The 14,411-nt window shown below is 34.5% G+C and overlaps 1 protein-coding gene across 1 annotated transcript in view; it reads left to right on the plus strand.

Annotated features, from left to right (window-relative positions):
- The first annotated feature begins 214 nt into the window (after positions 1–214).
- LOC129222283 (stathmin-1-A-like) overlaps positions 215–14,411 on the plus strand; it is a 39,819-nt gene continuing 25,622 nt past the window's right edge. The window contains exon 1 of the mRNA XM_054856769.1: positions 215–291. Coding sequence (XP_054712744.1) covers positions 282–291 — 10 coding nt within the window. The 5' untranslated portion in view covers positions 215–281. The remainder of the gene's footprint in view (positions 292–14,411) is intronic.

Consider the following 14,411-nt stretch of genomic DNA (forward strand, 5'->3'; position numbering starts at 1 on the left):
ACAACCACGAAAAATCACGCAACTGGGAATAAAATTGCGGTTGGAAGGAGGGAGGGGATATTTTTTGGCAAAAGTCTGCTCTGGAGGGAGGGGACTGGGGCTAGAAATGGCGTCGATATGTCTATGTTGGCCACAAATGCCGGGGCGTTGGACGAACTGTGCTGCCCTCTGTCGAACCCGCCGTTATACGGATTCTCGTTTTCTACTGCAGCAGCTTTAACTACTTGGTCCATAGGTAACCATAAGAGTTAGCGTTCGTTACTACTAGAAGAAAAAAAGAGATGTGCGATTGTAAGTACTGGTTAAATTTGTTCAATATTCATTTTTTGCGACACGTTGGTTTGTTGTTAAAACGTGTTGATATCTTAAATTTTGGTCGTGGAGTTTGCTCTAAATTTATCGATTTTTCGGAGGGTGTATAAATTTTTACAGCAGCTTGTTTAGGCGTGGTCATGCAAAAATATTGAATTGTTTTTCCGTATTTTTTTGTGCGCATTGCAAATCTTTAATTGTCTTTAGCTGTAAGAATGTATTGTTTTGATACGTGTTCCTAAAAATGCGCTTTATTCGCAACTGTACTAGACTTTATGATATTTATGCAAAATAAAAAGCAATATTATGTTTTTTTTTGACGCATGATTTGAGTTAAATTCAGTAAACATAACTGTTATATGTTTCGAATAAAGTAAAACTACTAAAAACGCTCATGACATATTTTTGACATGTGTTTTCCGTTAAACAGATAACTACTAAAAATGTAACAGTTGCGGAATATTTCACTTAATGTACTTTTTTATGCGCATATTTTATTTGCATAGTGATTTTACAGTGATAGAGATATGAATTTAAAAAAAAGTTTTAAATTAATGTTTTCATACTAAATATTAGTCATTTTACTTTCTTCTGAAGTGTATGTTAGTTTCACAAGTTGTTACACCAGTATGCTCATTTCGTTTGTTATTGTTTTCAATTATTGTTATTGTTTTCATTTTATTTGTATTTGTATTCAAAATGTATTGCTAAAACAGATAGTATTTTAGAGTAAACTCTGCAAGTTCTGTTTAGAAAATTGCTTTATATAATTATTTCGAGAATTCAACGTAAAAATTTGAATTTACTAATTGACATTTTTCTAAAAGTATTTCAAACGAATAAATGTTTTTAATATCGTGTTAGATTTATAGAGAAAAAAAGTTTTATTTTTCAAGCATGTGAATAATTTTTTTTATTTGTGTGAAAAATTAAGCGCAAATTAATCTTTCAGTTTAAATAAAAATACCTATTTAATGCAAATTTTATGATCCGCATATGGTATTAAATTAAAAGAGTTCAATGAGTAGCTAGGTTTTTAAAATTAACAAGCCGTGATGCATGCAAAAATGTTTACCTCGACATATTAGGAAAATTTAAAACTTCTTGTCTAATGTTTTCTGAAATAAATTTTCTCATTTAAAATGTTTTGTGCATGAAATAGTTACTTGAGAATCATATTTTTACTAAGAATTATTTTTCAAAAATTTGATTTTCTTTTCTTGGTAAAATTGCTTTCCCTCCTCTAAAATCGAAAATAATTTCTGTGTCGTGCAAAGGAAGCTTAATGCTATTCCTCATAATCTGAAAATAAAATCACAGAATTTCGAACTTCTTTCGGATCCCCTCTTTCTCCTGAAACCCATTGGTTGCGAATGCGCTCGACTTTCTTTTTTTTGTTTATTTGAACCTTAAAAAAATTTAATCTTAAGTAGAAATGTTTCATTCATTGCCTTTTGTGTTTAAGGAAAAGGAAGTTAAAAATTAAAAAATATTTCTAGTGGTTATTGATTATTTCTTGTAATTTTTGCCTTAAATATGCATAGGATATAGTCTGATTTTCACTATAGTGCTGTCACTGGGTGATCAATACTGCCGGGGGATGGTAAATAGCAGTATCTTTAGAAATGATTTTCTGAGATATTTGAAGAAACGCGCTTTGGATGCCTGAGTAACAATAGGGAAAGGTTGGGATTTGGCGGTTTTTTTTTCATGCTTTACTTTCACTCGCAACCAAACGAGTAAGCTTCTTTATCTTTACTAATAATAAAGCTGAAAGTCTCTCTGTCTCGATGTCTGTAGGATGTTTGGATGTCTGGATTTCTGTGACGCGCATAGCGCCTGGACCGTTCGACCGATTTTCATGAAATTTGGCACAAAGTTAGTTTGTAGCATGGGGGTGTGCACCTCGAAGCGATTTTTCGAAAATTCGATGTGGTTCTTTTTCTGTTCCAATTTTAAGAACAAAACTATCATAAGATGGACGAGTAAATTACGAAATTATCACAACGTGGAACCGTAAGATGGGCACAAGCCAATTGGCGAGATACGAAATTATCATAACGTGGAACCGTAACATGGGTACAAGCCAATTGGCGAGAAAATTCACTATACATTATTTGTAAATATACAGCCGAACCAAAAGACCTTTTAATTTTTCTATTACGGGCAAAGCCGTACGGGTACCACTAGTGAACAATAAAGTTAAAGTAGAGTAGATGACAAAAAAAAAAAAAAAAGAAGAAGAAGAAGAAGAAAGCAAGAAACATTTGCAGATACTGCGTTTTGCCTACCCACGCGGCAGAGCGATGCTTAAAAGGTTTGTGTTTGTGATAATTTCTGACTTAAGCAATTATCATTCATTTTGTATTAGTAAATTTCCTAAAAACAGCAAATTGTGTTAACTGCAGCCTGCGTAGGAGGTAAAAGCAGCGATAGTAAAAGTCTCTTAAAAAGGGCTATTTTTTAGTGATTTTTATAAATGTTTAATAAATAAATTTCATGTATTCTGCACACTTTATTTAAATCTTTGTTAAGTAGAAATTTCTCTGAACTCTTCTCTGTTTTAGAGTAAGAGATTGTTCTAATAATTAATAGCCCTTAATCCTTCTCTAGTTCTACTGTTAGTCTATGGTCTCAAGTATCGTCGTTTCGACAGTTGGTACCGACTCCATGTTATTAATAGCTAAATAAAATCGAATGAAAAGTATCTATATGGTATCCAATGAGAAAAGTATTGACTCAAGCTTTCATTAGTTTGTTAGTTAAAATAAAGATTATTAACAATTACAAATACTGATAAAAATAACTAATTATTTTCAATAAGTTATTGTTTTGACAACTAGCCTAGAAATTTCTGAAGCGTAAGAGCTACTGCGAAAGAAAAAAAAAAAAAAAAAACTTTAAAAGCAAAAAAAAAAAAGGATTTTTTGGAAATTTCATGAAAGAAAACCATTTTTCAGAAAATGAAAGAGTTAGACAGCATGAACTCATTTTGATTAATAAAAGGCTATCGTAAAGTAAAAAAATAAGTAATTTATATGCTGCAGCGTTTTTGCAAAAGTTATTAACTGAGACTGAATTTAGCATTATTTCAATTAATTCAGTTGTCTTTTAATCTTTTAAAACTCGATTCCAAATTGACGAATAGATGTTCATAACCAAAAATACTTAACACTCTTAAATGCAACCTAAATTTGAAAAACTGTTATCAAATAATATCCTGTTGCAACTGCTCTGCTCTGGAGACTGGTCAACCGTGCCTTATGAGTCATTTTTTAAAAGAATAAAAAACCTTTTCAGGGAAAACTACAATAAGATTCTAGTTAAAGCAGGTAAAAAAAGAAAGATACGCTTCTTTGAGTTTTCCAGTTACGGTTTTCAGATGCGAGATTTGGTCGAACCAGTCGGTGAATCATTTGATGACATCACATTAGAGGTCATGTGATTCACTTGGAGGAAAACTTAATGGGTAAACGGTAGCAAACAAATATTTTCTTCAACGGTTTGCTTCAATCTCCTCATTGTCACGGGAACGCCTTCCACGTGCTTGTTTTTTTTTTTTTTTTTTTTTCTTACTATTTTTTACTTCCTTAAAAGGAAGTATTGTATTCACAAAAAAATTTACCCTCAAAAATCGGCCTTAATTTACATTTTTCTCACCCCCGAATGAATGTTAAGTTTTTTTTTTCGACCCGACCACACGTGGATATATATGCCTAGGAACCTACAGACACCCGAAAAATATCCATTTTGACGACCCTCGAGTTAATTATAACGAATTTTCTCGTGACGTCCGTATGTACGTATGTATGTGCGTATGTGTGTATGTATCTCGCATAACTCAAAAACGGTATGTCCTAGAAAGTTGAAAATTGGTACGTAGACTCCTAGTGGGGCCTAGTTGTGCACCTTCCCTTTTGGTTGCATTCGGATGTTCCTAAGGGGGTCTTTTGCTCCTTTTTTGGGGGAAATCATTGTTAATTTCGATGCAAACTCAAACAGTAATATAATTTGTTGGACACTTGGCGATATATTGCCAGTTTTTTGGTCGCCAAGTTTTGTCGCAAATTTTGCGACAAATTTGGCGATGTTTTTTTATTTTATTTTTTTTTTAATTTTAAATTTGGTTTCAATTTGGCCCCTGTTGGTGCTATTTAGAGAGTAAACAATTGAATCACATTAAAATTACCAAAAATGGGGAAATGACATTAAATTGGAGTAAAAGGAAGTCATGTGATGCACACATCAGCTCGTTTTTTAAGTGGTGTTCATTCAAATGGGAAAAACTTTATATTAGATCGCTGTCTCCTCAGGCTTGGCAAAAATGTTGACTGTCAGGATTTTCATCTGGCACATTGTTTCTCTGATTTGTTTATTATTTTTATGCTCGCGTTCGCATTGCAGTTTGTATTCTGGCTTTCCTATCGGAAAAGTTGTTTACCAAAACAGGAGAATAACCAGGCCCGTATCTGCGTACCCGCAAACCCTGCAGTGCGGGGGAGGGGGAGGGGCATGTCGTTAAGAAGCCCAACAGCCCAATAAATGGAAAAACTAGGACTAAGACTTATTAACGTTGCAAATAAGACTTTTTAACGTTGCTGGCCTCTGGGGAAAAGCCCAACAGATTTTGTTGTAGGAAGATCCGAAATTTAAAGATCCGAGCTTGAGAATGACTGTTTGGATCAGGAACCTCAAAAATAGTGTGGTTTACGTTGAACAGCATAAGTTGCTTCTGCACATTTTTAGCGGAACACATAAAAAGTAAAGAAAAGAAAAGAAAAGAAAAGGAAAGAAACACAGTAAAATAAAATCTTTAAGAACGTTTTGAAGTTTTCTTTCAGTCCCTTTTGAGGCTTTAATACACATTGCCGCTGTGTTATAATAAATTATACAGTTAGAGGAAGTGGATCCATCAAGGGGGAGAATATTTTAAAACATCCATTTTTTCCCTTTTGAAAAAGATAATTAGTTTTTTTAGAGACACAGATAAAGCTAAACGGCAATATTTTTTTTTTTTTTAAGAATCGAAAACCAAGTTAAATGTTTAAAAACTATGTTTGTGCCGATTGCATATGTTGAGTAAGAGCAAGCGTTGGTGAACCTTTCTCTAACATCTTTATTAACTAACAATTAACTAAACTTAATTTTAGTATAGAATTGTAGCAGAACATCTGTACATTAACAGATGTATATATATAAAAGTAAGAATTATGTTTATTATTATTTGTTTTCAGAGATGGTGTAATTTGGGGGTCTGGTGAGGTTTAATTAAACGTTGCATGTTACAATTATAAATTTTAAAAATAAATGTTATTTTACGCTTTTATGCCCATAATTTGTGGTTATCTGGCTACGTTTGGTGTTTCTTCTGCTAATTTTCATTAAAAATTATCTTAGTTTTTGAAGCACCACTTTCCTGGTGTGTTTCCTGCTTAGCATCATCTGACAAGATAGTATATTGGTTTGACGGGAAATTGACGATATATCGCCTTGTTGCCCTCATGGCAACTTATTATGATACTGAATAATATAAACAAAATATTAACAAATCAGAGAAGTCACTAAATGTTCCCAAAATTAAGGATGTTTGACAATTTTAGCAATTTTCTCGGCATACTAATTGAACCCAATTTCGAAAATCGGTGACATTATTCCTTGAATTGAGTAATACGTTTTTTACATGCATCTGCACCTTAATATAAAACCAAGATCTATTTATTTGACTTTATTCTTATTTTAAAGACAATATTTACGTATTTTGTCCGAACATATATTACTTTTTGTACTACCCCTATTTTACCCTACCATGGGGTGAAGTCGGGGTATCAAAACATGCTTTTTTAAATGTTTTTCTAAATGTAATCAATCCAACCAAATTTAATGTTTTTGCTTTGTGTGTAATCAATGAGAATCTACTATGAACTGAATACATAAATTGTTTCATTAACACTGGTCTTCTCAATAAAAAGCTGGATTTTAACCTCATTTCCCCTATACAACTGTGTTTAATACTAATGCGCTTTTCAAGAGACCAAAATCTCCCACTTGGACTTACTGAACTAAATTACTGCCCTTTTTAGAGACACTAAATTAAGTAGAACCAGGTACTGTCTCTGAGGACTGTCTGTCGTAATTTTATAAACGTTCAAAAATAGTTGTCAAAGATGTGACAACCATTTTATATCGTTTATGAAATGCTTAAACTTTGCGTGTGCTACCTGGGTAACTACTTTATCGCCCTGACTGATGTATTAAAGCGCAGTATAATAAGGTGTCGTCCTTTTAAAATGATACTAATTGCATTATTGCTCTCTTTGAAATCTTTACTAATAATAAAGCAGAAAGTCTCTCTATCGGGATCTCTGTCTGTCAGGATCTCTGTGACGCGCATATCGGCTAGACCGTTCGGCCGATTTTCATGAAATTTGGCACAAAGTTAGTTTGTAGCATGGAGGTGTACACCTCGAAGCGATTTTTCGAAAATTCGATTTTGTTCTTTTTCTATTTCAATTTTAAGAACAATTTCCGGCGCAAAATTATCATAAGATGGACGAGTAAATTACGAAAGTATCATGACGTGGAATGGGAGAGAGAATGAACGTAGCCAATTGGCGAGAAATTCATCATCCATTATTTGTAAATATACAGGCTTTTTTTTTTCTTTTTTTGATTAATCATTTTCTCTAACATTTTCAATTTCAGCTCCGCTTTTCTTCAAAGGAAAAAAAAACATTGCTGTTGCTCTGATTTTGTAACTTTCTTCATTATAACCCCGTTCTCAAAATAAAACAGCACGTGTCTGATTTTATTAAATAAACTTCATTACCTCTCTCTCAAAGATTGATAAACACAGGTCAACAAAAAAATTTCTTTCATTGCTGCTCAGAGTTCCAGAACTGATTTTAACTATATTTGGGGCTCTGAGTCTAAACATGAGAGTTCAGTTTTTCTCTATCAGCTTCACTTTTTTCAATCAGTACTCCTGTTATAAACACATATGCAGTTTTAACTACATTTTGTGCCCTTCTAAACCAACTACAGGATTTTATGTCTGTCACGTTTACTAACAACGCTTCAGTGAATTAAGGTCAATTGTTGAGTTCTTACCTTACATAATGTTCGCTTCATGCGACGTGTGATGAGTCAGATCTTTGTATATAATATCTGCAAGGCCCAATTAAGGTCTCGGTTGATGATCCTAGGTCAGACATTTTTTCGGGGCCCTCTGTAGTCAGATCATACAAACACAGGGTATTTGAGGAATCCGTCCACTACCAGTTCAAAATATTTGCTGGAGTACAGATCATCCCACACCATAAATGCACACAAGGAAATGTAAATAAATAAATGAAAACATTAATTTTCTTTCCTTCTCTTAAATAATAGACTAGAGAAATTTTAGACATTTAGTTGCCGAAGACTGCGTTCCAGTTGGCCCTGCTTGGTAATCAGGCTCTGATACTTGTATGATATAATAGCAATGAAAATAACACGCTTTGTATTTTGTTTGATTTGGGGTTTTAACTTAAACTCGTGTCAAGTATATATTTCACAAAAAAGTTATATCTGAGAAATTTGAGCTCTTATAGGCAAAAACTTGTGTCATATTTGAATTCAGAGCACCAATAATACACGAAATAAGTTTCAAACATTCAGGCACTAAAATAACCGTTGCCCTGTGTAATTGATAGTCTTAAAGTTTAGTAACAAATTAGTGTTATGCTCAGTAAAATATTGGCGATCTTCTTTACTAATAATAAAGCTCAAAGTCTCTCTGTCTGGATGTCTGTAGGATGTTTGTGACGCGCATAGACCGTTCGGCCAATTTTCATAAAATTTGGCACAGAGTTAGTTTGTAGCATGGGGGTGCGCACCTCGAAGCGATTTTTCGAAAATTCGATTTTGTTCTGTTTCTATTTCAATTTTAAGAAAGTTTACCGGAGCAAAATTACCATAAGATGGACAAGTAAACTACGAAATTATCATGACGTGGAATGGGAGAGCGAATGAACATAGCCAATTGGCGAGAAATTCGTCATCCATTATTTGTAAATATACAGGCGAACCGAATGACCTTTTAATTTTCAACTACGGTCAAAGCCGTGCGGTACCACTAGTTTCAAATAATTTTGCGTTATATTTGCCTTTAGAATGTCAAAATTAAATCATTGCTAGTTTTAAAAAGCCCTTTTCCTTCGTTGTGGCTTATTTGTTTCTGGTTTTCTCTTTCACTTGACCTTATATTGCGACCTTTGCTCTATAAATCAAATTGCTCTCATTAAAAATGAAATGAGTCTGATCAACGTTCTCCTCCTCATCACTTTTCAGAATAGATAAATTAATTTCGTGTGATTAACTTGGAGGTCACTGACTAGATTAACAAAGAAAGTGATTTCAATTAATCTTGTTTATTTATTGTTATTTTTTAACTACTCAATCTAACTTAAGGAAAGTGAAACAACTTGAAATTGTAAGTGTCCTAATTCAAAAAAAGCTTTCTGGTGTGATATTTCTTGAAAATTAACACCACTGATTCAGATTGTGTGGACTATTTTGACATTTTAACGAAAGAAAATCACGTTTCTTCAAACTTATTTATTGCACTATTTTTATATGTGCAGCTGTCAGTTAATCGTGTATTAGCTTTACCTGGATCAAATCTGCAAAAGATAAGGTTTCAACTAACTCCTATCTTACAAAGAAACCACACCTGAAACTTAGTGTTACAAAAAAAAAAAAAAATCAAGCAAGCAGCAGTTAAAAGAGTTGTGTGTAATGACAAAACACGGAACGAGAAAGAAAATTGCAAACCAAGAATAGTTGTTATCATTACTGCATCATACAAAGTTTTCGTCTGTTTTCCAAGAAACGAATTTTTGACTATTTGTCTGTAAATTTTCAACATTCGTTCTCAAATGAAGATGATCGATTGTTTTGGAAAGTTCGAGAACATATTCTTTTATTCGCAATATTGAACATAACAACGGGCACATTGATCAGCATTGCGGTCCTCTTTTGGCCAGCGGGTCATATATTGGGCACCGCAAACTTATGGTAACGTGTGTACAGACTCTTCATTTCAAATTTTTCCAGGAGGGACAAAGGGCATGTGCTTGATGCATAGTATTATACCCTCCCCCCCCCCCAAAAAAAAGAAACAACAAGCATAATCACGTCCACGTATATGGAAATACATTGATTTTTCAAAGTCGGAGGGGGGGGGGTAATTGTCCTCTCCTCCAGACCCCCTCTAAATGACGGACCTGTGTGTGTAGTAGTTTCGAAAATATGATTTTTTCAAATCGGGTCCACCATTTCTTATCACCCTATATGAATGAAATTTTTTTGTGCTTATGAAACTCTGAGCTGCTAAAATGGCTCTGCTTAAAACACTACAATTCATACGTATACAATGTAGTTTCAATTCCTTTATTGATCATGGAATACAATGCAGATAAATATAACGCATTGGAGCAAAGTCCTATTTATTGGCAGCTATACAAACTAGCAAAGAATACCAGTAGCCATGACACTAACTTAATAAACAGCACCCTACGAAAACAAAAGATTCGCCCATCTGTACACAAAATACGAAACTGTACCGAGAGGAGAGCAAACAATGTTCAGACGACTATTTGCCATTCCCGGTTATTGACCGTCTGCCTGCAATGGCGAAGGGTTGTCATGACAACGTAGAGGAATGAAAGGAGAGGTGACTTTAGGAGAAACAAAGGAATATCTTCCCGCAACCGAGACCGTTTCTCCTGACAAGGCTGAAAACCTTTTCTGTTGAGCCAGTGAATTATGCCATAAGGGCTGGGAATGTTTATCTGAGGATGCGAAGGGGGGGGGATGGGATCTTTATTGTGTCGAAACTTTGGGAGAGACTTGTTGGAGAGAGTTACCCCAAGACGTTCGGAATTTTGTTCCATCCTGTTTTTCTTTTTCTGAATGATGCATCTATGAAGCAAAATATGTACACTAGAACCTTGTTTGTCCAGTCCCCGTTTATCAGGACCCCTTTGGTTAATTCAGATCAAATTTGAAGAGATTAAACTTGTAGGGTTTTTAAAAAGTTGTAGGAGTTGTAGTAGGAGAAAGTTGTAGGAGAGACTTGTTGGAGAGGATTTTCCTAAAGCGTTCAAAATTTTGTTTCATCCTATTTTTACTTCCTTTTACAAAAAAAGGAAGTATTGTATTCGCGAAAAAATTTTCACTCAAAATTCGGCCTTAATTTCCATTTTGCTCACCCCCGAATTAATGTTGAGTTTTTTTTTCGACTCGACCACACGCGGATAAGTGCCTAAGAACGTATAAACACTCGAAATATCCATTTTGACACTCCCCGAGTTAATTACAAAGACTTTTCTCGTGACGTCCGTATGTACGTATGTATGTGCGTATGTGCGGATGTGCGCTTATGTACATCGCATAAATCAAGAACGGTATGTCCTAGAAAGTTGAAATTTGGTACGTAGACTCCTAGTGGGGTCTAGTTGTGCACCTCCCCTTTTGGTTGCATTCGGGTGTTTTTAAAGGGGTCTTTCGTCCCTTTTTGTGGGGAAATCATTGTTAATTTCGATGCATACTCAAGTGGTGTTATAATTTGGCGGATACTTGGTGATATACAGCCAGTTTTTTGGTCGCCAAGTTTTGTCGCCAACGATAAATTGGCGAAAATTTTGGCGATTTTTTTTTTAAAATCTTGTTTTAATTTGGCCACTGGTGGTGATATTTAGAGAATAAACTATTGAATCACATTAATATTGCCAATAATGGGAAAATGACATTAAAATTGGAGTAAAAGGAAGTCATGTGATGCACACAATCAGCTCGTTCTTTTTTCAAATGATGCATCTATGAAGTAAAATATGTACTGTAGAACCTCATTTGTCCGCCGCCGTTTATCGGGATCTCCGGTTAATTCGGATACAATTTGTAGAGATAGAATTTGTAGGGTTTTTAAACAGTTGTAGGAGTTGTAGTAGGAGAAAGTTGTAGGAGAGACTTGTTGGAGAGGGTTTTCCTAAAGCGTTCGAAATTTTGTTTCATCCTATTTTCCTTTTTTCAAATGATGCATCTATGAAGCAAAATATGAACAGTAGAACCTCATTTGTCCGCCACCGTTTACCGGGATCTCCGGTTAATTCGGATCAAATTTGTAGAGATAGAATTTGTAGGGTTTTTAAACAGTTGTAGGAGTTGTAGTAGGAGAAAGTTGTAGGAGAGACTTGTTGGAGAGGGTTTTCCTAAAGCGTTCGAAATTTTGTTTCATCCTATTTTCCTTTTTTCAAATGATGCATCTATGAAGCAAAATATGAACAGTAGAACCTCATTTGTCCGCCACCGTTTACCGGGATCTCCGGTTAATTCGGATCAAATTTGTAGAGATAGAATTTGTAGGGTTTTTAAACAGTTGTATGAGTTGTAGTAGGAGAAAGTTGTAGGACAGACTTGTTGGAGAGGGTTTTCCTAAAGCGTTCGAAATTTTGTTTCATCCTATTTTTCTTTTTTCAAATGATGCATCTATGAAGCAAAATATGAACAGTAGAACCTCATTTGTCCGCCGCCGTTTACCGGGATCTCCGGTTAATTCGGATCAAATTTGTAGAGATAGAATTTGTAGGGTTTTTAAACAGTTGTAGGAGTTGTAGTAGGAGAAAGTTGTAGGAAAGACTTGTTGGAGAGGGTTTTCCTAAAGCGTTCGAAATTTTGTTTCATCCTATTTTTCTTTTTTCAAATGATGCATCTATGAAGCAAAATATGAACAGTAGAACCTCATTTGTCCGCCACCGTTTACCGGGATCTCCGGTTAATTCGGATCAAATTTGTAGAGATAGAATTTGTAGGGTTTTTAAACAGTTGTAGGAGTTGTAGTAGGAGAAAGTTGTAGGAGAGACTTGTTGGAGAGGGTTTTCCTAAAGCGTTCGAAATTTTGTTTCATCCTATTTTTCTTTTTTCAAATGATGCATCTATGAAGCAAAATATGAACAGTAGAACCTCATTTGTCCGCCACAGTTTACCGGGATCTCCGGTTAATTCGGATCAAATTTGTAGAGATAGAATTTGTAGGGTTTTTAAACAGTTGTAGGAGTTGTAGTAGGAGAAAGTTGTAGGAGAGACTTGTTGGAGAGGGTTTTCCTAAAGCGTTCGAAATTTTGTTTCATCCTATTTTTCTTTTTTCAAATGATGCATCTATGAAGCAAAATATGAACAGTAGAACCTCATTTGTCCGCCGCCGTTTACCGGGATCTCCGGTTAATTCGGATCAAATTTGTAGAGATAGAATTTGTAGGGTTTTTAAACAGTTGTAGGAGTTGTAGTAGGAGAAAGTTGTAGGAGAGACTTGTTGGAGAGGGTTTTCCTAAAGCGTTCGAAATTTTGTTTCATCCTATTTTTCTTTTTTCAAATGATGCATCTATGAAGCAAAATATAAACAGTAGAACCTCATTTGTCCGCCGCCGTTTACCGCGATCTCCAGTTAATTCGGTTGAAATTTGTAGAGATAGAATTTGTAGGGTTTTTAAACAGTTGTAGGAGTTGTAGTAGGAGAAAGTTGTAGGAGTTGTAGTAGGAGAAAGTTGTAGGAGAGACTTGTTGGAATGAGTGTTCCTAAAACGTTTGAAATTTTGTTCCATCTTGTTTTTCTTTTTCTGAATGATGCATCTATGAAGCAAAATATGTACAATAGAACAATGTCTGTCCAGTCCCCGTTTATCAGGACCTTTGGTTAATTCAGATCAAATTCATAAAGATTAAATTTGTATGTTTTTTTTTAAAAGTTGTAGGAGCTGTAGTAGGAGAAAGTTGTAGGGGAGACTTGTTGGAGAGAGTTTTCCTAAAGCGTTCGAAATTTTGTTTCATCCTATTTTTCGTTTTTCAAATAATGCATCTATGAAGCAAAATATGTACAGTAGAACCTCATTTGTCCGCCGCCGTTTATAGGGAGCTCCGGTTAATTCGGATTAAATTCGTAAAGATAGAATTTGTTGGGTTTTTAAACAGTTGTAGGAGTTGTAGTAGGAGAAATTAGTAGGAGAGACTTGTTGGAGAGAGTGTTCCTAAAACGTTCGAAAATTTTGTTATATCCTATTTTTCTTTTTTCGAATAATGTATCTCTGATGAGAAATATGTACAGTAGAACCTCGTTTGTCTGGCGGACGTTTATCGGTATCTCCGGTTAATTCGGATCAAATTTGTAGAGTTTAAAAAGATGCAAGTGTGACAGTTTGTAGCAGCTGTTGTAGGAATAGTTGTAGGAGAGATTTTCTAAAAACGTTCGAAATCATATTTTATCCTATTTTTCTTAACTCTAATAATGCATCATCGAAGGAAAATATGTACAGTAGAACCTCTTTTCTTTGGCCATCGTTTATCGGGATCTCCGGTTAATTCAGATCAAATTTGTAGAGTTTTTAAAAAGTTGTAAGAGTTGTAGTCATAGGAGAAAGTTGTACGAGAGACTTGTTGGGGAGAGTTTTCCCAAAGTGTTCAAAATTTTGATTCATGCTATTTTTCTTTTTTCGAATTATGCATTTCTGAAGCAAAATAAGTACAGCAGAGCCCCTTTTCTCCGGCCGCCGTTTATCGGGATCTCCGATTAATTCGGATCAAATTTGTAGAGTTTTTAAAAAGTTGCACGAGACAGTTGTAGGAGCTGTTGTAGGAAAAAGCTGTAGGAGAGACTTGTTGGAGAGAGTTTTCCTAAAAAGGCTCGAAATTGTGTTTCATCCTATTTTTCTTCATTCAAATAATGCATCTATTAAGCAAAATATGTACAACAGAACCTCTTTTCTCCGGCCACCGTTTATTGATATCTCCAGTTAATTCGGATCAAATTTGTAGAGTTTTTAAAAAGTTGCATATTCACATAATAAAAAATTCAAATTGTGATATTTGAACCATAATACCCCAAACATTCCTTTTTTATTATCCTAGAAGTTAGAAGTTATTTTATTCAAATTTATCCTGTAAGATATGCCTGCCATTTAAATTTTCAAACTTCAGCTCAGTTTTCTTTTTTTTTTTTTCAAATAATCATGGGAAAGAATTCAATGATAAACATAATACTAGTTCGATTAGTATGTGAAATAGAATAT

This window comes from Uloborus diversus, chromosome 5, assembly GCF_026930045.1.
Source record: "Uloborus diversus isolate 005 chromosome 5, Udiv.v.3.1, whole genome shotgun sequence".
Lineage (NCBI taxonomy): Eukaryota > Metazoa > Arthropoda > Arachnida > Araneae > Uloboridae > Uloborus > Uloborus diversus.